The sequence below is a fragment of the Psammomys obesus genome, unplaced genomic scaffold (assembly GCF_907164565.1).
Source record: "Psammomys obesus unplaced genomic scaffold, mPsaObe1.curated_primary_1811, whole genome shotgun sequence".
In the NCBI taxonomy this organism is placed as follows: domain Eukaryota; kingdom Metazoa; phylum Chordata; class Mammalia; order Rodentia; family Muridae; genus Psammomys; species Psammomys obesus.
In genome coordinates, this window is record NW_026592548.1 from 6,996,328 (window position 1) to 7,021,138 (window position 24,811).

A 24,811-nucleotide genomic window follows, 5' to 3' on the forward strand; every position below is an offset into this window, starting at 1 on the left:
TCCTTCATTTTTCTTCTCAGATGCTTTATACTCTGTTGGAGGCACTGTGCAGTGCTGAGGCATTTGCTATTCTGAGTTCATTCACGCCCGTAGTGAAAGCTCAATGACAGAGTTAAAGGAAGATATTTCCCTCCGCCTCAGACCCATCCCACCTCACCCTCCTTCCCACAGAGAAGCCTAGGGGTGATCAGGGGGTGCTAACAGTGGAGACAGCGTCTGAATTGAGTCATGTCTGAACTTGAGGTCATGGGGACGATGGGAAGGAGCAGGGTAAAATGATGCGAGCAGGGCTGTGAGATCCAGGTAGCAAGACTGGAAACATGGAGGACAGGGAAGGGAGAGGGACAGGGCAGGGAAAAGAGACTGAAGCATCGGTCCTTCCTTCCTTCTGGACCTCGGAGAGTCATGTGAAGCAGTGTATCAGAATGTGCTTGAAAAGACAATTCTGCACAGTGTAAGTTTCTGTGGGTTCAGAAGAGATGAGATCTCACTGGTGATGGCATCATTATACAGCACACAGGGTTTTGGATTATTTTTGATGATTCTGGGCAGGACTGCTGCCCTAATGATACTTGGCCCACTGGAATTTGTGCTTGTGCTCTACGGCTTTGCTCCGACTATATTGAAAGTAAGAATTGGACCCACGGCGACAGTCATTTCTTGTGGTAAAAAATGAGCAGATGCTTCTGGAAGACAAATGCAGATGGCAAGGTGCCTGAGAAGCAAGCAGAGCGCCTGGACTGAATGCCTAATTGTCTTCCTTGTCCCCAGTCAAGTAGCGCCAATTCCCTCACTCAGTGCCAGGGACACACAGTGAGGGGCTTCGTCTGGGGTTGAGGAATATTATTCCTTGTGTGCAAGAGTTCATGGAACTCACCCCTCTGGTTAAATTTCCATGATTCTCTGCCCAGCCACAGTTCAAGCATTTGCTCTTAACAGTCTTCTTTCTCATACTCAACATGTATATCATGCTGACACACACTAGTAGGGAAATACTGAGGACGAAGAAGCAGGAAAATAATGAGTTCAAAACTAGCCTGAGCTCTCTTTTGCTTGGGATGTAACTAATTTAGTAGAGTACTTGCCTATGGAGCAGGAAGCCCTGGGTTCAAGTCCTAGCACCTCATCAGACTGAGTATAGATCTCTATGCCTGTAATTTTATCACTCAGGAAATGGAGGCAGAAGCATCAACAGGAATTTAGGGCTGTCCTCAGCTGTGCAGTGAGTTTGAGGCACCTTGGGATACATAAAATAGGGTCTTGTAGACACAACAAGGGCTTTGCAAACTCATAGACACTGTGCCATCCTAAACAAGATCTATACAAGACCAAGCCGGTCAACATTCTGACTTTAATTTGGGAGGGGCTCATACTGCCTACCCGTGGCTGAGAGCTATGGGTAGTTGAAGGCTTTCCAGAGATGGACAGTGGGTTTTTTAAGGGATGTGGCTCACACCATTTGTCCGTGCTCCAGTGGGTGGGTCTATGTCATGTGCCTGCAGCCTCAGTTGTCTTCTGAGGGTTATAAAGAAAAAGAAGAGGCTATGAAGTTGGGAGGAGTTTGTAGGGGCTTCCGGAGGAAGAGGGAGACATGGTAAAAATACATTGTGCATGTACACAAAACTCTCAAAGAATTGTTAAAAATAACTAAAGACGTTTTCCCCCAAAGGGACAGGAAATAAAGGGAAATGTGCAGGTGTATTAATAGCTCGTGGCTATGTCTCGCTGTGGTTCAAGCACAGGGTTGGAAGGTTCTGTGTGAGTGCCTGCCATCAGAGGCGCACACAGCTCACAATGCCTTCAACTCCTCAGGATGCTCAGGATGAGAGGGAAACCAGACCAAACCAGACTTCCTTAGACAGCTGTGGCCTTGTCTTTCTCTCCTCTAGGGCTTGCTTTCTAGATGGAGCAAGTTAATCGTGGTGGTGCCCTTGAACTCTCTGTGGCCCTGGGTTTTGCCTTCTGTATTTGTAATTCCTACTGACTAAATCCACGCCTGAGAGTGAAATCTGACAAGTGCCCCAAATTCTAAAGGGGGATTACTGGGCTGAATCAATGTGTTGTTTCTCTTGGCCCGTCCCCACCCTCTTTGTTTTAGTTGAGTTGTGAAGTAACAGATTTTCACTGGACACTCTCATGGAGACTGGTTTGGTTGAGGGGCTTCCCATCTTCCTCTTCCTACCCCTCCCTCTTGTCCCCTGATGGCTACAGAATCCCTTTCCATCCTCAAGTCTTCTCTCCTCCCTAGCCTGCACTCCCTGGAGCCTCTTCCCCTGTGTCTCAGACCCTTTCTAGTTTCCCTGCTTATACCCACACTCACTGCCCCAGAGACCACACATCTAATCTGTAGAAGCCGAGCTCTGCATATGAGATAGAATATACGATGTTTATCTTTCTGAGCTGGTTATTCCGTGTGATGTAATATTTCCAGTTCCACTTATTTTTCTGCAGATTTCATAATTTTGTTTTTCTTTATGGCTGAATAAAATGCTGGTCTGTATATTTACCACATTTTCATTATCCATTCATGTGCTTAAGTATATTTTATTTGTTCGTAACCACCAGTTTACCTTCTAGCAGAGCCCTAAATAAGTAAAGGACTCATGGGATTATGGAGCTGATGGGAAGAACCAGGCCCATCCTATCTCATGGAGCCTATATGCGTGCCCACAGTAAAACAAAGGGCGCCCAGTGTCTGGTAGGACTGCAAGAGGATTACTTTGTTTTTCTTCCCTGCTACCCAAGGCTCCATTGAAGCTGTCATTTCTAATGCTGGGAATAAAGCCAGACTTAGGGGGAAATGAATTAAATTTCTTCACAATTACTGATTTCAAAGTAAGTATAATTACTATGCTTCATGTCAGTCTCTTAATTTTCCATATGAATTAGATATTTGGTTTGTTGACACACTGTGTTTCAAAACCTGCCTAGAACCAGTACCAGCTTTGGACGTTTCTGAAGTGGTTCTCTGAGAGCGTTCCTGTAGGCATGCATTGTTCAGTGGTCTGAATAGTAGTGGCCCCCATGGGCTCACATATGTGAATGCTTGGTCGTTAGGGAGAGGTACTAATTGAGAGGGCTTAGAAGGCATGGCCTTGTTGGAGGAAGTGTGTCACTGAGGGTGGCCTTTGGTTTTCAAAAGCCCAAACCAAGCCCAGTGGCTCTCTCTTCCTGCTGCCTTCAGAGCCTTATACTCTAGCTACCATACCTGCCTGCGTGCATGCTTCCTGCTGTGCTGATAATGAACTAAACCCTGAAAACTGCAAGCAAGCTCCAAATAAGTGCTTTTTTTCCTAAGCATTGCCTTGGCTGTGGTGTCTCTTCACAGCAATAGAACACCGACTAAGACTAATGGTAAAGACATGGTTAGGCCACACACTGAACTTGGGCTTTGACATCACAATAAAATCTCAAGTCAAAATACCATTCTCTTCATCTGTGACTCTGGGTGGGTCACTCAGCCTTAAGCCTTTATAGGAAACAGATTGCACGAGCAACTGCCAACTATAACACTCATTAGGTGTCTGCTGTTAAGATGGTGGGACTCAGCCCTGTGTTTATCCTCTGCCTGGACTTCAGTGCCCTGTGGGTGAAGAAACAGTCCTGAGTGACTCTTGCTGCTTTTCATGGGAAACTTAATGTCCATTAGTGGAAGCAGCCCATCCTTGCTCTTGATTGCCTTTCCCTTCCCATCCATCAGCCATATGACCTGCCCATGTCTGTCTCATGTTTAGGCCCCTGTGCATTCTGCAGTTCCTCTGCAGACTCCTTAGTGTGATATGTGAAACGCTTACTCATGGCCTTTCTGACTCCAGCTTCTGCCCTTCCACCATCCTGAAAGCCGTTTTCAAAACATTTTATAATTGCTTTTGTGGGAGCTGGGGATACAGCTCAATGGGTAAGAGCACTCTGCCACTGCAGATCCACATTTGATTCCCAGCACCCACGTGATGGCTCACAACTGCCCATAACTTCAGTTCCAGGGAACCTGTCCCCCACTGCGGCCTCTGCGAATGGCTCCTGCACATACTCAACTCAGTGTATGCATTTATGCACAAATGTGCATAAATAAAAGATAATTAGAATGTTTGTAGGTATGGTTATGTATGCATACTCAGGTAGGTGTAGGTTCATGTGTGTATGGGTGTGTGTGTGTGCACACCTGCATGTGAAGGCCAAAGATCAACTTTGGGTGTCCTCCCTCTGGAGCTACTACCATATTGCCATCTGTGTGAGTGTGTACACATGCATAGGTTCGTGTGTGTGTGTGTGTGTGTGTGTGTGTGTGTGTGTGTGTGTGCGCGTGCGCGCATTTATGTGTGGTTTATGTTTGTGCTCTTGTATGTGTATAAAGGTCAACATCTGGTGTCTTCCTCTGTAGCTTTCATCTCATTTTTGAGACAGGATCTCACTGAACCCAGATCTCATCAGCCAGTGTGCTCCATTGATAATACTGTCTCCAACCTGTACCCAGCCCCTTGGGGTTACAGGCTCATGCCACTATGTCCAGCTTTCTCTCCAGGTTCTGGGGTTCTGAACTCAAGCCTCCATGCTTGCCTGGCATGCCTTACCAACTGAGACATCTCTCCAGCACCCATTCTTCCTTCCTTCTGAGCCTGGTTCTATCAATGGGACCTGAGGTGCTGTTTTGGTTGTATGTGTGAGCTTCAGGGATCATCCTGTCTCAGTCTCACTAGGTCTTGGATGGATTATAAAGCATATGTCCCTACTTAACTTTCTGTGTGTGTGCAGATCAAGCTCAGGGGCCATGTTTGCAACACGAGCAGTGTATGAGTGGACCTCTCCTCCGGCCGAGTCTCTGCCACATCAAGCATTCTACATCACTTTCTAGATTCCCTCTCCCTGCTAATTTCCCTGTGCTGATCTTGTCTGACCTGCACTGCTCTCTTATTGATAATGCCAGTGATTCCATCAGCAGCCGTGCAGCCTCAGGCTGCCCTTGAGACGGCACTGCCTGTTTTATGGTTTGGAGTTTGTTGAGCATCAAGTCTCACCAGGACATTCCACCTTTTTATTTCCACTTTCTTGACCCCTACCCAACGAAAACCAAGTGACATTCCTCGCCCCCACCCACAGTGGTCAGTGACAATTAGTAAGTGGGAGTTAAACAGACTGTTGACTCAGCAGATAGAGTAACTAAAGGTTTCACTCCTACACTCTGAGCTTTGCTAAGTTATCTGCCTGCAGATGGTCAGAAGCTTTATTATAGCATCGAGAAGCGGGTCTGGGTCTGGACAGTGGTACAGGATTGAGCCACATTGGTGACATGTTTCAAACTGAAAGAAGAATCGATATTTGACGTGATCATGAAGAAGCACGTGGTGGGGACTAACCAGGCTGTGAGGTTACTGAACACTTGCAAATAATCCAATTGTCATTGCATTTCAAGTGTATTATTGGGTAAATGACAGCGTACAAAGAAAAATTAACACTCATCATGCTGTGCAACTACTTTGAATCACTGTGTAGTATTATTTAAATAGAAAAAACACACATTTTCTCAGGTTATCATCTATGAAGAAGTGGATCTGAAAAACACTTAGCAGCTGACTAGGTTAATAACGTTTGTATTGCATGGGGAATGATTAATTCTGGGATAGGAAGGATAAATAAATCACTTAAGCTGGGCACGGTGGCACACAGCTGCAATCCCAGCACTCAGGGAGGAAGAGGCAGGTGGATCTCTGTGTGAGTTCGAGGCCAGCCTGGGCTACAAAAGTGAGTCCAGGACAGCCAGGGCTACACAGTGAAACCCTGTCTTGAAACAAAATAAAATCACTTAGTTCAGTAGGCGCACAGCTCTGGCACTGTGTTCTTCGCCCATTGTGAACTCTCTGTGGGGTCGACTTTGAAATAGGCATTCCACTATAAAGCCTGATAGAGAGTGAGAACTGGAGTGTCACATGTTCTGATGTAGATTTTTGCATTACAGAGAGGGTTAAGTTCTGAATGCTGCTCATGGCCCTTCAGACTTTCCCCAGCTAAAGAACAAAGCCAGAATAAGTGTCCCCTGAAGCAATTCATCAGATCTGCTTGGGCACAGTGGCAGCCTTCTTGCCTGGCAAGGATTTAGTGATTCAAGGATTTGCAGATGCCTGGGATATTGGAGAAAGATTTCTCCAGTCTTTATCACCCACTCCATATGGCCTGATGAGTACTTGCCCACTAGCTGATAGCCATCAAGAAGCCAGTGGTTAGGAGCTGGGTCTGTCAGTAAGGTGCTTGCTACAGGCGTGAGCACCCGAGTCTGGTCCCCAGAACCCATGTGAAAAGCAAGGAAGGTGTGAACCTCTCATACTGAGACTAAGCAGAGACAGGAGCCCTCTGGGGCTTCTGGCTAGCAAGGCGCTAATGCAGGGCTCTGCATTCAGGAGGGATCTCGTCTCAAAACAGTGTGTACAGATTTTAGTATGTTTATCCTATATTATATGTCTAATATCTGCTTATGAGTGAGTATATACCCTGTGTGTCTTTCTGCTTCTGGGATACCTCACTCAGGATGATCTTTTCCAGTTCCCACCATTTACCTGCAAATTTCATGATTTCCTTGTTTTTTTATTGCTGAATAATATTCCATTGTATAGATGTACCACAATTTCTGTATCCATTCCTCAACTGAGGGGCATCTGGGCTGTTTGCAGCTTCTGGCTATTACAAATAAAGCTGCTACAAACATGGTTGAGCAGATGTCCTTGTTGTATACTTGATCATCTTTTGGATATATGCCTAGGAAGTTAATCAAGAAGGAGGACTCTGGCTAAGATGCTCAATCCCCATTCAGAAAGGCAAAGAGGATGGACATGGGAGGAGGGAGAAAACAGGGAACAGGACAAGAGCCTACCACAGAGGGCCTCTGAAAAGTTCTACCCTGCAGGGTATCGAGGCAGATGCTGACACTCGTGGCCAAATTTTGGGCAGAGTGCAGGGAATCTTATGAAACCAGTGGGAGATAGTAAGACCTGGAAAGGACTGGAGCTCCACAAGGAGAGCAACAGTTCCAAAAAGTCTGGGCACAGGGGTCTTTTCTGAGACTGATACTCCAGCCAAGGACCATTCATGGAGATGGCCTGGAACCCCTGCACAGAGGTGGCCTATGGCAGTTCAGTGTCCATGAGGGTGTCCCAGTAATAGGAACAGGGACTGTCTCTGACAGGAAATGATTGGCCTGCTCTTTGACACCTGCTCCTGAGTAGGGAGCAGCCTTACCAGGCCACAGAGGAATACAGTGCAGCTGCTCCTGATGAGACCTGATAGATTAGGACCAGAGGGAAGAGGAGGAGGACCTCCCTTATCAATGGACTGGGGGAAGGACAGAGGGGAGGAGGAGGGAGGGAGAGTGGGGTTGGGAGGGGAGGAGGGAGGGAGCTACAGGGGGAATACAAAGTGAATAAAGTGTAATTAATAAAAATAAAAATAATTAATAAAAAACCAGTGTGTGGAGAGCGATCTGCTAAGATGTCTCATGTGACCTTTGTTTTCTGTGTGATTGCACACATACGCACCACTACACTCGTGTGCACACACAAAAGAATTTAACACCTGGCAGTTACACCCTAATAATATCTTCCACTTTTAGAGTCTTCACTGGTGCTCGACTGTGCTCTGAGTTTTCTCTTCATACCCCTGACCTTCGAGGGGTGATTACTTTTCTGCTTTGTGTGTTCTGTGTGAAACGTGTGGAATCTAGCCTTTTACACCATCAGCTGATGAATACTCACTCTTGTTTCCTCACATCTAATTGGTGGTTGTTTTATCTTAAAGTTGTTCCTACTGCTTCTGCGACTCTGCTGCCTGGGAAACTGAAGTTCTCTGAGTGTGTGGATTCACTCAGCATGGTGGTTATCACATGGCAACTTCGGAGTAAATTATTTTATGATCTGTTTAGCATAATCTACCGCTCATGGTGTACGTAGCAGCCTTTAAATCAAATGTCTTGAAGGTTTCTGACAGAACAGTGGCCCATGCTGTTGCTCTTCCCTCTGGCTAGAATGCCCTTCCACCTTAGTGCTGCTCACTCCCCCTCATCCTTGGGGACCTTATTTGAATGATGTCCGGCATGGTCGGAAGTGTCCCTCCTATAAGCTCAGACCCCTTTTCTCTGGGCTCCTCACTCATCTGTGCAGCCTCCCTTGACCTTTGACACATGACATTTCATCCTCCCCTTTTCCTGCCAGCTGCATTAAGTTGTGACTCTTTGGAGTCACAAAACCTGTTCTGCCTGTTTGACTTCATTTTCTTTCCCAGTATCTTTCCTTGTCTACTTGGGCTGTGAATTCCAGGGTGTGGTTACATCCACGTGGGTCCTGTGTATTGGTGCTCAGTTCACATATATGGTCACTTCGTGTAGCTGTGTGTGCACTGGAGTGCCTCAGCCGTGGTCTTTGCTGGCTATGGTGTGGCAGAAGTGACCGCTGGAGAACACATTTGTGTCAGGTCTTGTCCTTGCCAAGGTAGAGCTTAAAGTTACCCCTTCTCTAGTGAAGTTTTGGGATGCTTTATGTCAGCACTATGAGGTTCTTTTATGCCAAACAAGAGCAGCAATACCTTAGACAGAGAAGGAAGAAATCCAGTCACTGCAGCATGACAGCAGTGGGCTGGAGGTCTGAGCTATGAAAAGAATACCCTTGGCCTCTGTGAACACAGTTCTGGGGACAGTACAGAGGGGAGGTGCCCGCTTTCCATGCAGTAGCCCCCTACTTCTTGCTCATTACAGCTTTCCTTTGATAGTCCCAGGACATAGACATGGATTCCACGGGCACAGGCTTTTGCCACTGTGACTTCATCCTGTTTTGAAGTTTCTCTCAAAAGTGGTTGATTTATATGTTGTCTCCTGTGTGCATTATGTATGTGTTGCTGTTGTGAGGGGTGGATTCGGAAGGGCCCTGTATGCCTTTGTCCCCAGACCCCCAGCCACGCAAGTTCAGCAGCTAAGAAAAGCGGAGAGCAGAGCTGGGCTCAGGAACAGACCAGGGCACAGATCACATCTGGTCTCCTTCAGAGCAGCTGCTGGCCTGGATGGTGGCAGAGAAAGAAAAGGGTTCTTACCTGCTTACTTAATGGGACTGGCCTCTTTGCTTTTATTTAGCGTCTCTTCTGGTCCATGCCCCTTTAAACTCGTAAGATCCATCACCTCATTTACTCTGTTACTTTGACACCTTGCAGGGTTGTGGACATAATGATTCCACAGAAGAGCAAATTAAAATGTTTCTTCATGATTAAAAGGTTAAATGAGGTAAGACTACGGTGGTTAGTGGAGAGATAAGGGGTTCTGAGGAGGCAGAGCTCAGGGGACTCTCGAGTGATTAGAAAATTAGGCTGGCTAGACGGGGGAATGTGGGTTTTACAAATTACGGGAGCTGAGCAGGAGTAAAGACTTTAGGAAGTGCCTGTGACATCTGGGTGCCTGCGCCTGGGCTTGAGCTGTGAGCCAGGCTCTAGCAGCTCTCTGCTCAGAGGTTTCTTTCCTTGAGAAATTCTGGAGCTAATTACACCAGGAAGTCAGAGCGCCAGATCCAGCAGCGATGATGGTGGAAGCCACTCATTCTCAGAAGCTCGGATTTTCCTTATGCTTGAAGATGGCTCGGGTTCAGGCCCATTTCCAGCAGGCAGGCCTCTTTCACTGTGTTAGTGCAAGTTGTACTAGCTGCTACAAGTCACAGCAGCTTTGTCGAAGGTCTGCCTGCTGTTGTGTCCTCTGTTCCTGCTCTAGCCTTGGCTTCCTCTGGATTCCATGATTGCCGAACTTCTGGTCCCTGGAAAGCAAGCACCTAGAGAGCTGAGGGTTTATCATCTGGCTCCCCTGGGTGAGTTCTTGCGACCATGCTGACTTCCCAAGGATTCCCTAGAGGACTGCAGTTCTCTAGGCTCAAGGTCACCTCTGAGTTTTGTCTCTGCCACTAAGGTTCTATCTAATAGATTTGGGCCCAAATTGAGGCTCATACTATGTGTGCCCACTGCCCCAGTTTCCACCCTCTTTACAAGACCTCCATCTTTGCCACATGGGCTAGCCTCCTGCTCATTTTTAACTACCTTATTCCCCCTGCCCCGAGTAGTATAAACACTGATGTTGGATTGTGACAGCTTTCACGAAAAAGCCAACAGGTGAGCAATGAGAAGTCTGCTTTGGCTTTTCACCGTCTCTCAGACTCGGGTCGCACATCTTAGAGTGGTGCTCGCGGTGGCCCACCGTAGTCATCGCTTGTGCTTCCTGCTGTCTGTTCGCCTCTGTACGGTAAGAGAGACTGGTTGGGTCCCTTGAATAACCCGTGTTTTCTTGTTTCTGTGCCGGCTTCTTCCATCTAAAAGACCTGATCACACGTCTCTACCAATCCAAACATGCATTTTATCAAGCTCCGTCTCAAGTACAGACCCCTCTTTCTCACCAGCTGCTGCAGTCGCTACAGCTTTCTTTCTACAAAGGGCATTCAGGGGAATGTTCTTAGGCTATTTGCTGTTCCATCTTCCCTCTTCTGGTGCTTAGCGTTTCCAGTCTACAACGTGTGCATAGGTGAAGTCTTGTGTTGACAGAAGCTGTGAGAAAAAGACACAGAAGTGTGAGGTGGGAATGAAGCTGGGTCAGCCATGATGTGAGACAGTCATTCCCCTCAAGTGTTTGCTAAGTGTCTGTATGACTTAAGGTGTGGTGCTCTGCAGAGGGCCTAGGTACGGAGAGTCACACGGCAAGCACAGCCCTGGGCTTTGGGAACTGAGAAGCATGTGGTAGAAATAGAACTGCCAAAATTACACTGAGCAGAGTGCAGTGACGATGCCCAGGAGGATGGGGCTGGCAGGTGGGAGGAGAGGGGAGGGTGCGGGGAGGGGCTGAGGAGGCAGGAACGGTCTCCTGTGGTTGGAAATGTCTGATTTGAGTTTTTCATCTGAGAAGGGGTGTGAAGAGACAGTAGGTAAGGAAGAGGGGGCCAGGCTAGAAGAGTGGAAGACAGAGCTCTGCCTGCTCTCAGCAGCTGGCACACAAAGCCCGCCTGCTCGCTGGGGACAGCTTCCCCCATGCTTCAGCTGAAATTTCCTAAAAGACTGACTCCTTTGATTTTTTCTGAGAGAGAAAGAAAGGGAAACCCACCCCGCCCCCACTCCTGTGACTGCCACCGTTGGAGATCATTCATTCTCCTTTCTTTTCTTCCCCACTGTTTTGCAGAAGAAGTCTGTGTTTGTGGTGAGCTTCATAGCCCTGTGCCTCTTGCTGCTAGCCATGCGCCTTGTCAATGACGTGACTTTCCCTTTGCTACTCAACTGCTTTGGACAACCTGAAAACAGATGGATCCCTTTGTCCTACACATTCAGGCAGCCTCTTCGAACTCACTATGGATACATAAATGTGAGGACCCAAGAGGTAAGACCTGAGAGGGTTACCTAGGAGGGTATCCATGGCAACTGTTTTCCAGTAGGAGCAAGATGGCTTCGGAGTCATTACATTCACCCGCTCTGTCCCGCTGAGATTCTTTGGGTCCCTGACAACATTTTCGGTTTTCTTATTCTTAGATACTTCCTGACACATGTCTAAAATCTTTCATTCTCCTCCCACATCAAACCACCAAATCACTGGCTTCCTATGGAGTTGAGGAAGCAATTACCTGTTTTCCTGGTGGTTTGAAGCTTAACATACATATCTGTCCGTTTAGGCGCTCTGATCAGTGGCCTCCAGCTGGAAAACTGCCTGGCTTTATTTCCTGTAGGTCACCTGGTTGGGGACAGCTCTTTATAGAACCTGAGAAAAGCATTTGTATCTTTGTAACTCTGTAATCCTTAGACCTAGAGCTAAAAAAAAAAAAAAAAAAAAAGGCCAAGCTGAATTTTAACATTTGCGGTGGCTACAGAGATAATGGGATTTAACATCTTTCCACATTTAAAGGGGTTAAAACCATTTAAACCTCACAAGCACTGAACTTTTAAATCTCGTAGCCGATGGGTGTACCAGAAGAGGGTAGCTGAGTATTGACAGCCAGGGAGAGTACAGAAGGCTAGAAGTGTGTTTGTGCATGTGTGCATCCCTGCCCACATGCATGTGGGAGGCGGGAGACAACCTTGGACAATTTGAGGGTCAGATCCTCAGGCCCTGACCATTTTTGTTTTGTTTGATTTTGAGATGAGGTCTCTGCCTGATCTGGAACTCACCGAGCAGGTAGGCCGGCTCACCAGGGAGGCTCAGGTTCCAGCGATTTCTGCCTCCCCTTTCTGGGATCACAGGCATGTGCCACCAAACCAAATGCATGTATATTACGTGTTTTGGTCAGATCCACTCCGACTTCATGTGCTCCTTTTAATAACTCAGCGAGTACTATGGGCTTGTTCGATTGTGTGCATACCACAGCCTCTGTGTGTTCTTGTGCGCAGTGGCCCTAGCATGTTCAGAAAGCACCTCTCACAGTAGTCTTTTTTTTTTTTTTAATGTGACTCCTCGAGAGTCGAACTTAGATGCATATGCTCACATGGAAAGTACTTATCCACTGAGCTAAATTCCCCAGGCAGCTACTCAGAACCAGAATTTGTCTCATAAAGTACAGGGGGTGGGCTTGGGACTCTCAAAAATAATAGGGGCCATGCAGAGGTAGTGAAACTATTTTCACAGTCTTTTCTGTGGGATGGAGTAAGTGTGAGGCACACCAGGATTGATGCAAAGTCCAAGCCTGTTTGACACAAAGTAGAGTCCACCCCAGTGTGCCAGCTCAGAAGAATTTCGGGACAGGATCCTGGTGGATGGCTATTTTGTAAATATCCCAGAGAGTGATGCCACATGGCTCTTTTGTGGCCAGTGGCATGCTTGAGTGTTGCTCTCTGTTCATTTCACTCTTTGTACATTTTTTCTGTATCTCCTAGATTTATAGACTGTTTATTAGACCTTTATAGTTGAGGGAGGCGCCATTAATAATATATGAATTCCTCAGAGCCTTGCTTGATGTGTATCCTCTAATTGGTTTTAAATTAACTTTTGAAAGTCTCTTGCTTGAATTTGTCGAGTGTCCTGATAAATTGATTACCTGTATAAAAATGTGTCTTTTAGGGAACAGCTCGCCTCACTCTCATCTCTCGTTACTACTATGTCTCGCTGTCACTTAATATTCTATAACTCTGCAGTATGGGTTAATCATTTCACAAGTGCCTGTCACAGGCTGAAAATGTAACATGTGGATAAAGTACCTCATGAATTATGCTCATGAATAGTATACCACTAGATGGTAAAACCCTTTGATTTGTCTAAATATTTGTGAATTGAATTTTGGAGTAGCCCCAAACACTTCTTCCTAGTGCCATAAATTCTGTCCTACCTCTGCTCCCATGGTGTACAGTACTCTCTCAAACCAGGAGCAAAAAAATTTCTTCCTCTGTTAAGTTTCATATTTTCAGGTATTTGGTCGTAGCTATGAGAAAAGCAACTAAGACTGTCTAAATAAAGCAACTAAGACGGATAAATAAATTTATTAAGGTCTGTGCATTGGTGGGCATTGGTGGTGCCCCTTTATGAGGGGGCAGCAAAGAGAGGTGCTTCCTTTTCTGCACCTTCGGTGGTCATGACTTGAGGGTCTAACAACATTGATTCATCTCTCTATCTCTCAGTTCTATGACTGCTTCCTGAAGGTCTTCTCGTCCTTTCTTGTGCTATGTAATGCACTCATCCCTGGGAAAGACTGTGCAGAGGCCATTATTTAGAAAGAGTCAGTGCATATCCTTCTCGAGGCAAGAATGGACCTCACAAAGGGGGTAGGTACTGTCTTGGAGATGAAATAAGTGGAGGCAGATAGAAAGGAACCACATTGTGATGTCTTCCTATCAAGGCTGGAGCTTTGTTTCTTGCTCTCTCGAGAATTTATGGAAATATCTTTACCAGCAGAGTTACAGAAAACTGAACGGGATGCGATGGTGCCCTCCCACCTCTTTTCCTTCCTCTTCCAACCAGTATAAGCTGAAGTTCCTGTTGTTGATTGAGAAGGATTCTTGAGAAGTGAAGTGAACACCACTGACTGGATGGGGTGGATTCTGACCATCTCTGCGGGTCACTGAAACTGAGTCCTTACCAATGTTATGCTGAGTTGACTGCTGCCGCTCTGAGGTAGCACGCAGCTGCAGTAGGGACTGGAGTGATACGGTCTTTGCGGCACAAGATATGGCTGCACCTCAAAGATGACCAGTAACTTGTCAGGTGCCTCATCACTGTCCACAGTGCAGCCTCATTTGATTTTGTTTAACTGACAGAAGGGTTTATTTCAGCTTCACCCTCAAGACTACAAACAGGGCAGGAACTAAAGCAGAAACCAGTGCTTACCGGCTTGCTTTCTGGCTTGCCCAGACAGCCTTCTTTACAACCCTGACAGCCCCTGCTCTGCCTAGGAATGGTGCTGCCTACCCTCTACTTACCAGTCACTAATCAGGATCTTTCACAGACGTTGCCCCAGGCCGGCTGGACACAGGACGTTCTTGAATTGAGGTTCTCTCTCCCTGGGTACTTACGTCAAGTTGACAATAAAACCTAACCAGCATGCTCCACTTCTTATCAACTTGCTAACAGATACTTCACTGTTAAACCATAACCCTTCCTTTCTAGTTTGTCCCCAAGAGCTCATGGTAATATCATTGTATTAAGTACAATAAAACTTTAAATGTCCCACAGTATTTAAAAAAGTCTAACATGTAAACATTTTTATCAAGACTAACTTTAAAGAACCAATTTATGTTATTAGGGCAGAGTGGCCATATTATCAACTGACATTGAATATGATTTTAAAAGGGATGTCACCCTGAGTGTTTAAAACCCCCACATATGTTGACCATTGGCGTTATCCTATAAGTACATTCCTCCATAAGCGTTCTGAGCATTTCTTTTGAATTATTAACTTCAGCAGATAGGGCAGGGGTAAAAGATCTGGACACTTAGGGGTTTGGTTCAAGGCGTCATTGTTCCTTCACTGAGAGCATGGCAAGTGAAGGGGAAAGGAGAGAAATTCGCTTTGTCTGGGTTTTGATCTTCGTTTCCTACAGCAGGCTCAGTTGCTGTGTCGGCCTTCTTATGTGCTATGACATGGCGTGGCATTCATTGTTCAGGGCACGCCACCTGTAGGTTTGCATTGGCTGCTGGAGAATCAATCAACCAGAGGCTGTCGCTAGAAATTTCTGATGACCAGGTTCATGGCAGACATCTCTCCCAGGTCTGATGAGAGAACCAGAATGTGCTAGAGCTGAGAGCAAGCCTTCTGTTTGGGACAGAGTGCAGTTTCCGTAATGCTCAGGAAGAAGTCTGGGCATCCAGAACACAGCAGTCAAGGACAGGACTGTGTTTGCAGCCTCTTAACAATACAACTGGATGGAAGCATAACACTTAAAAACAAACAGAATCTCAGAAAGCCTGGGGCAGATGAAAGACAAATACTTTCTATCAGTCCCTGTGACAGGCGGGCCATGCTGGTCTAATTAGAGATGCACAGAACATATTGATGTTACCATAGAATTTCCTAAATTGTGGTTATTGTAATAGTTAAGGAACAGAGCTGACTTTCTTGGCAATAAGAGAATATGCTCACCACATTCAAATAAATGTGCACTTGTAACTAAGGCTGGCGTGAATGGGTTTTTTATGTTTGCATAGATAGGCTTTAGATTTTACATAAGGATATGGAGAACAATTATATGCAAATGTATTCTCCCAAAATTTTAAACTGATCAACTTAATTGTTAATTAAAATTTGAAGATTCCCATCTGTGTAATTGTAAAGAACAAGAAATTTGAACTCTTAAGTTGCTTTACAGAAAGAAACAAATTAATGTATAATAAAGATCACTTATTTAATATGTGCACATTGGATTTGTCATTTTAAACGCTATCATTTTTTTCAAGAGCTTGAGGGCATGTATTTGTTGAGTGGAGGAAGGATGATTTTCTTTCTCAGGCAGGTTGTGAGATAGCAACTTTCAATCAAAAAACATATCTCAAGACAATGTAGGACTAAATGCAAATGTGAGGGTTGACATCACTGAGGATTTAGAACTCCAGGGCGATTTTGCGGCATATGAGACAGATTCCATGATAGCTGGTTTTAAATGTCAGCTTGACAAAAATCTCGAATCACCCATGAAGAGAATCTCAGTGAGGAACTGTCAAGCCGGAGCTCATGGGTGTGCGTGCCTGTTTTCCTGTTTGGGTTAATTCATAAGGAAAGAGCCATCCTGGATGTGGACAGCATGTTTCATTGGCTGGGCCCTGGACTGATGAAGAAGAGAGCTGGCTAAGCATATGCAAGGCCGCTTCATGCTCTCTCTGCTGTTTGATGCTCTCGCTGCCTTGACTTCCTTGCCATGATAAAGACTTCTCTCCCCAGGATGCTTTCTCTCTGGGTGTTTTAGCACAGAAATGGAAATGGATGTAGGGCAGGTGCTCAGGAGCAGGATGGAACTAGTGGAGAACAGGGAGAATACAGGAAGAGCAGCAGGGTTGAAAGACTGCACCTCTGCTCTCAGGCTCCCCCATACCTGTGAGTAAGGCGCCACTCCCCAAACTCCAGTGAGCTCATGATGACTGTATTGACAGTCAAATCACCTTATATTCTATGAGTCTGATTCACTTCCACTGATCCACTCTCTTCCATTCTAATCTTGTCGCCATTGATGGGTTGCTGCTCAGGCTTGGCGTGCCTTCACCTTAACCCTGCAAACCACACAGGGTGTCACTTTTAATCATGTTCTGCTCTGTTGCCTTAATGTGGACACCTATGTTAAGGCACCCTATGTCAGGCATCCAGAAGGCATGTGTGGTGCCCTGGTTTACCAGGGATGGAAACTAAACACACACTGGCTAATGCCAGTGCCAGTTTGGCTAGAGTCAAACATACTCTTTATAGTTATGGAGATACAGATGACAGTTATATAGTTATACAGACTATAGAAAAAGGAAAAGGCGTTCACTGGTCTCACCACCTAGGATGTGAATGAGATTCTTGGAAAGGAAAAGGTCCCATTTACACTTGTAAACAATACTTAGAGTGTGTGAGTGTATCCATACACATTAACTAAATACTGTATACTAATATACATTAAATACATACATGTATGCATGAACCTATGTTTATGGAATGATTTCCACTTTCTTAGATAAAACATTGATTAGAGTGTTCTCACACATACATGATGCAAGAAAGTGGTTAAATCATGTCAGTTAGCCTGTTTTGTACAGCCAGTGCTTTTTGTGCCTGGATAATTTCTACTTCCACTCTGTTGTGGCCAGCTCTTGCCTACTGACCACAGAGCTCATCACGGAGTCAGATTATGATTGGAAAATGAAGCAAATGGCCCAAGGCCCAAAAAGATCCATTCTGAACCATTCCCTGATTTTCATTATATTTTTCCTAGTAACACTGTTGAGCAGAACTATTGTTCTCTGTGTTAGAGTATTTGGAATATGATTCTGTTGGATGTCCTATCATATCCCCAAAGAGAATGAGAGCAAGACCCTGAGAGAAGCAAAAATACATTGTAGAGGAAACTTGAAACCTGAGATGATACCGTATTCCAGGTCCAGAGCCCAGCCATGTTGACGGCCATCCTCTCCAGCTCTGTAACTTATGTATAGAAACCAATAAACTCTATTTCCGCCTTTGGCTTATTTTAACTTTTTTGTCATTTGCAGCCAAGAGGTGTAGGAAATTGTTTTCTAATTACCCCCAGAGCCCTGTAGTTCATCTTTGAATTAGTTGCCCCTGCAGGAGGACAGCAGCCATCTTTCAAAGTTTCAAATTTTCAAACCTGTCAGGAGGCCACGCACCAGAAGTCGCCCATCAGTTAGCTGGGTGCTCGCAGGCTGTGCACGGAGGCCTGTGTTAGGAGCGTGTTCCATAGGACACCCACTATCCTTGGAGGAAAGAATATGAAGGCTTCAAAGGCACACAGTATCTGGACAAGCTGCCACTTGCTGAATCTCTGGCCATACCTACCCAGCTGATAAATCATGTAGTCATAATATAATGATCAAGTAAAGCTGTCTGTATTGCTGACGCATCAGAGACCCCATGAGATTGATGCTCACTTTACATATCACATGTTATGGATGAAAGATCCATTAGTTCCACGGTTTTTAATACAGTCATTGTTTCTCCAGGAAGATAGACGGGAATTTTATTCATTACTGATCCTTAGGTAGGAAAATGCTTACTGTCATGTCACCATGCTTGAAAGGGGCCTATTAGAAATTCAAACATTATATTTGTGACCAACAAAGGAAAACAAACAGTTCACCCATTACTGGTACATTGAAGAAATGGTTGAACTGGGGTCCTGGTGGAATTTTTTTTTCTTTGAGCTGCTAGGCTGGAGGATAACCTAACATAGAAAGTGTGGGTCAAATGGCAGTTACCCTAACCGTGAGTGCTAGTCAGCCAACGCAGATTTAACACACTTACTGTACTCGACCCAGATGTGTCAGAGATCTTAAAGAACTTTGAAGATGAAGTTCACCAAGGAAGAGATTCATGTTCAAAACAATACCATCAAGAGGATGTTGACATCCAGGCTGCAACTCGTAAAGGCTGAGTCTTGGTCTTATAGATCAGAGTCATTCATAGCTGTTAAGAATCTTGAACATTCTAAGTGAGGATTGATCATCTTACCCCGGGTCCTCTTTCTTGTTTATCTTCTTTAGATGTATAGATTTCAGTATGTTTATCCTATCTTATAGGTCTATATAAGTTGAGGATATACCATGTATGTCTTTCTGCTTTTGGGATACCTCACTCAGGATGATCTTTTCTAGGTCCCACCATTTGCCTGAAAATTTCATGATTTCCTTGTTTTTAATTGCTGAGTAGTATTCCATTGTGTAAAAGTACCACAATTTCTGTATCTATTCCTCAACTGAGGGACAAATGGGATGGACATTGGATGTAGGAGAAAATAAGTAACAGGACAGGAGTCTACCACAGAGGGCCTCTGAAAGACTCTACCTAGCAGTGTATCAAAGCAGATACTAAGACTCATAACCAACCCTTCAGCAGAGTGCAGGGAATCATAAGAAAGAAAGGGGAGTTTTAATATGACCTGGAGAGGACAGGCGCTCCACAAGGACCAAATATTTCTGGGCACAGGGTTTTTTTTTTTATGAGATTGTTTCTCCAGCCAAGGACCGTGTATGGATATAACCTAGAACCTCTGCTTGGATGTAGCCCATGGTAGCTCAGTAACCAAGTGGGTACCCTATTAAGGGGAACAGGGACTATTTTTGACATGAACTCAAGGACTGGTTCTTTGACCTCCCCCTGCCCCCGGGGAGGAGCAGCCCTGCTAGGCCACAGAGGAGGACTTTGTAGACAGTGCTGAGATACCTGATAAAACAGGGTCAGATGAAAGGGGAGGAGGTCCTCCCCTATCAGTGGACTTGGAAAGGGGCAGGGAGGAAATGAGGGAGGGAGGGTGAGATTGGGAGGGAATGAGGGAGCGGGATACAGCTGGGATACAAAGTTAATAAAATGTAACTAATATTAAAAAATAAGAATATTAAAAAAAAGAATCTTGAACATTTACTTAATTCCAATTAAACAATTGTGTGTCTGGAAGATAATTTGTCACTAAATAGATGTCATTAAATTACGATTTTTTGTTTTCAGAATAATCCATATGAAGGAAAACAATCAATTCTAAATGTTTTGTTACAGAAGTAGTCACCCAGTTCCCATGTCAAGAGCTTTCTCACAAAGCGTGGCAAGGGGCGCGTGTGATTAATTGGGTCATTCACTTGTACACACTTTTATCCCCTAAGGACTGTGATTTGAGTGGGGTCCCTCAAAGGTCCACTGGTTGTTGCCATTGGGAGATGCTGCTGTCCTTTGGGAGGTGGGCCTCATGGAAAGCCTTTAGGTCACTGGGGTTCTGCCCTTGGGGGAGATGGTGGGCCCAAGTGTCTTCTTCCTTTCCTGTGTCCTTTTGGCAGGAGCTGGTCAGTCTGCCCTGCTCTGATGCATTGTTTGGGGCCTGAGATATGGCAGTGCATCAGGATAGAACCCAAATGGGCCAGTCCTAGACAGGAACCTCCAAAACTGTGAGCCAGAGGAAATGTTTTAGTGTAGTAATCAAATTAAGAACTCCGATATGGTTATACATAATTTAAGATAATCTGACAATTTCCTGCTGTAAGCCAGGACACAGTGAACTAAACAAGAACATGGTAGCTAATGCCCAGCAGCCCTTGTCTGAAAGGAGGGGCCTCCCAGGTCCTGGCAGCTGAGAGCAGCTGGGAGCTGAACCCCCACCAGTATGCTAACCTGATGCTGTGCATTACAACAGAGCAGGGAGGGAGGGCCTGAAAATAGCATAAGAGCTGACAAATGAGCACACTTCCACTTTTGCTCCTTGGATAAGAAGGAATCATCTGTGGGGATTCAACACACTAGCGCCTGGTGTTCTCCAAATTGGAACTTGACTACTTCCATTTTTCTAGCATCCCAGAAAACTGACAGATCGTCAGCCAGAGCCAGACTGAGGCTGGGGACACTGAAAAGTGTACTTGGAGGTGCTCCCGTGACCTGGACACAGGGACCCTCTAACGCGCTGTCAAGACTCCTGCATGCATGAGAGGCGATGTGCCATGTGGGCTGTGGAAGCTGCTCTTGTCTAACCCCATGCTTCCCCGGGCCCTGCTATAGGTGTGCAAGATCCACTAGGTCGCCGCTCCGGGGCCTTGTTCAAATCTGAAAACTTCTGAATTCTGTAATGCACCTGGTTCAAACGACAGAATAAGGTAATATGGAATTGTGTCCAAACACTAACATGATGAATGAATCAAAGTCTGGAAGCAAGAGTCCTAGCAAAACCAACCAACCAAACAAACAAAACAAGACCTAGCTTTCAAAACAATTTAAATACCTAAAACGACATGAATGGATTTAAACAACCACCAGGTCACATGAGTGCCAGCCTCTGTGCCTAGCCATCCTGAGGGAGGACAGACTTCTTTACTGATTTAACTAGTTTCCCAAGGTCAAGGTCACCACGGTGACACTGTGTGGGCAAAGGACGAGACTGAGTTTATATTGGTCAGGTTCTTTGGGGAGCCCTCAGCTCCTGGTTATAGCTGGACATTCCAGGTGCTTATGGCCTGGGATTGTAAAGAATAAAAAACTCTCCCCAAAAGCGCATAGCAGTTTGTGCAACTGTACTATATACAAGTGCTATGATAAGTGATAGCTATGATGGATAGATATGGTAATTGATAGAGTAACATATAACACGTAAAGGGTTGTTTCAGCTTCTCAAATACAGTCCTAGATTTTAGTACAATATCTCAGAATATTAACTGTGGGAGTTTATGTCAGTGTTTGAAATCTGGGGTGATATATTCTTATAAACACTTAAAGTTTTTTCCACCGTAAAAGTGTAATTTTTGTTACTAGAAAATATTTAAAGCAATATCTCCCCACAAAAACACTCTCGGAGGTATTTCTAACATCAAAAGTGTAGAGTCTTATGTATCTAGAGAAATACATTCTTCATAATACCTTAAAGTGAATATTCTCCAACTCTTTGTAATGATCTCTTTCCAAGCCATATGGAAACACAGAAAAGGGTAACTACAGTTTTCACCCGAGAAATACCACATCAGCTCTGACCAAAGTTACTGCCACAGCGGCAAACTGTGTTAGCAGAAATATGCCTTTCACACATGTAAGGAGACAACACTTCACCTCAGGCCTTTTTCTCAATGCCTGTATCCCGGTATTCCTGACTAATCATGAGACTCAAAGCACCAGACAAATCCAAGGGAGGGACTGTCCCCAAAATACATGACCGCTGTCTTCCAAATGGCCTAGAATAATTAGGAACAAGCAGTGTCAACATGCTGAGGCGGGGAAGGCCCTGTGCAAATACAGCTACCTACGGAACACATCCTGAGTGGCTCCTGGAACCAGAACAGTGGGTCAGAACTAAACACGCTGGGGCCTTGCCCTTTAGCCCGAATCACGACTTTGATAGTTATTCTGTGTGCATTCATCTTTGTGGTAAATGCTGTGTATAGATACACTCTGAGCATGCCTGTGGAGCTTATGTTGACTGTCTTCTCAGTTGTTAAACAAATTGCTAAGGCTTAGATGGTGTGTACATGTCTGTCTGTGCATGCATGTGTGTGCAAGCGTGCGTCCACGTGTGTATGTGTACATGTGTGTCTGTATGAGTGCTGTGGCATTTAATAAAGTGAAATAACAGACATTACAGTTAGATACTATGTTAAAAGAAGTGTAATGGAGTTGCCTTTCGGTTTTTAGTTACCACACAGAATAATGCCTGGACATTTTCATGTGTTGCTGTGTTCATTTGTATTTGCCCTTTCTCCTCTTACCCTTTCTGCTTTCTCATTTTCTCCCCCACTGGTCCCCTTCCTCCTCCAAAAGAGTTTACTTTTTGATCTCTCTCTGTCTGTATGTTTCCTTCACAGACTTACTCACATATGTGAATCTATATTCTGTAATTAAGAGAAAATTTGGGGTTTGGTCTTCTTGCTCTCATTGCCCTTCATCCCTCCACCTCCACTGAGACCCCGTCCTTCAGTATCAGGGCTGCTCCTGTTTTCATATCTTCATTCTTTATAGGTAAATAAAGCTCCATTGCATGTGTGTGTTTTCCTTGTCTGTCCACCTGCTGCTGGGCACATAGGCTGGTCCCACATCTTGGCTATTACAGTGAGGCAGTGCAGATGGGTACAGACGTCCCTGGGTACGCTGGCTTAGCATCTTTTGAGCGTACACTCAGGAGTGATACAGTCGTTCCGTGTGGTGTCTGAGGAACCTCTGTACCAGTTTCCATAATACAAGTTTATGCTTCAGCCCATCGTCTGTAAGGATTCCTCTTTTCTCACAGCCTCACCAGCATGACTTGTCACTTGTTTTCTTGATGCTCAGTAGGGTAAGATGGAATTTTAATGTAAGTTTAATTTTCATTTTCATGATAGCTAAGGACATTAAATACTCTTCATGTATTTATTGGCCATTTATATTCCATTTTAATTTATTTGCTGTGGTTTAATGCATGTGCACAACGTTTTTAGATTATTTCTGTACCCTGGACTCCTTCATTTGCCCATTAAGTAACATTTAAATTTGGAGTGTCTAATGTAGAGTCTAGATGTGAATTCACTGTTCACTGTATGGCTGGCAAAGGTTTTCCTCCTTCTGTGTCGTGTGTCCTTACCTCACTGTCTCTTCAAATGGCTCTGCAGAAACCTTCTCAGTTCATACAGTGCCATTTGTCAACCCTTCCTATTATTTCTTGAGTCACAGGCGTTCTTTCCAGAAAGCCCTGGCCTATGATGTATCTTTCCTCGAGCTGTTTCAGCTTTCAGGTTTTACATGTATTTCTTTCCTTCAGCTTAGATTGATCGTCACACACTGTGAAACTTGGGACCTGGACCTGTTCTTGGAACACGTGGGCATCAGTTTTCCCACTACCATCTTTTCTTCAGTGCACATACTTGGCATCTGACTGAAATCACATTGTCCTAGAATCTCTGGGCATGTTCTTGTTGGTCCTCTGTCTGATTCCATTGGTATACATGTCTGTTTCTGAGCAGTGCCATGCTGGCTCTGAACTCCAGCATTGCTCTTTTTGTTGAGGATTGCTTAGACTATTTAGGATCTTTGTGAAGTTAGGCTTGCTTTTGTAGTTCTGTGAGGAATGTCATGGCATTTGGAGGGGGGAGTTGCATCAAATCTGCAGATTGCTTTTGACCTCGTAGCCATTTTCACAGTTTTAATTCAAATCTATGAGCATGGGAGGACTTCCCATTTTTTAATGTCTCTCCATTTCTTTCTTCAGTGCTTAAAGTTTTCATTGCAAACATATTTTTACTTCTTTGGGAGACTTTTTTTTCCCCCCACAGGGTTTTTGGTTGGTTGGTTGTTTTTTTGTTTGTTTGTTTGTTTTTTGTTTTGTTTTGTTTTGCATTTCTGAATGAGCTTTTTTAAACCTTGACTTCCTTCTTGGTACATGGAAAAACTGTTTCTATTGTCACATATGGATTCTGTATTCTCAGTTTTTCTGAAGATATTTATTGTAACAAAGATATTTCTGTTAGAATCTTTAGGTTTTTATTTTTAAGCCTGGAATCGTAGTGTCTGCAAAGATAATTTCACTTGTATCTCTCCTATTGGTACCAGTTTCATTGCTCTTTGTCACTCCGTATAAGCACTGTATTGAACGAAAGTGGAGTGACTCGACACCCTTGTCTCATTCCTGTTGTTATAGGAAATGCTGTCTCTTTTTCCCATTTAGTATGATGTTGGCTGGTTTTATATGTCTTTATTATGTTGTTTATTTTTAGATTTATTATGTATGTTTCTGTGTTTGTTTTATTCTTAGTTTCTACCTGGATTATATTATGAAGTAATGCAGAATTTTGTCAGGGGCTTTTTGATCATGTGATTTCTGTTTCTGTATCTATGTTTATGGTACATAACCAATAAGGTGTGTGGTTGAATTATGCACTTATGTCATATACATATATGTAGATGTGTATGTACATATAACTTGAGAGCATATATGTACATGTAATTTGAGATATTTACATACACATAGAAAGGTAATTTGAGATCCCATAGGGTTGACGGTTAGTTTCTGAGGAGGCGGACCAGCAAGCTGGTGGCTGGTGGCTCTCTGCCTTGAGATCAAAGTCTGCTGGACTTGTTGCTAAGAGAGTTTAGTCTTTGTTCTCTCAGGCTTTCAACTCACTGGATATGGACAACCAGGAGTGTATAGTGTGGTGTGATTTACTCAAAGCCGCCAGCTTAAATACTAATTTTATCCAAGAGCT

General features: G+C 44.6%; 1 protein-coding gene across 1 annotated transcript in view; it reads left to right on the top strand.

The window, feature by feature from the left end:
* St6galnac3 (ST6 N-acetylgalactosaminide alpha-2,6-sialyltransferase 3) overlaps positions 1-24,811 on the top strand; it is a 472,151-nt gene that overhangs the window by 178,332 nt on the left and 269,008 nt on the right. Inside the window, exon 2 of the mRNA XM_055614354.1 lies at positions 11,177-11,371. Within this exon, the coding sequence (XP_055470329.1) occupies positions 11,177-11,371 (195 nt within the window). The remainder of the gene's footprint in view (positions 1-11,176; positions 11,372-24,811) is intronic.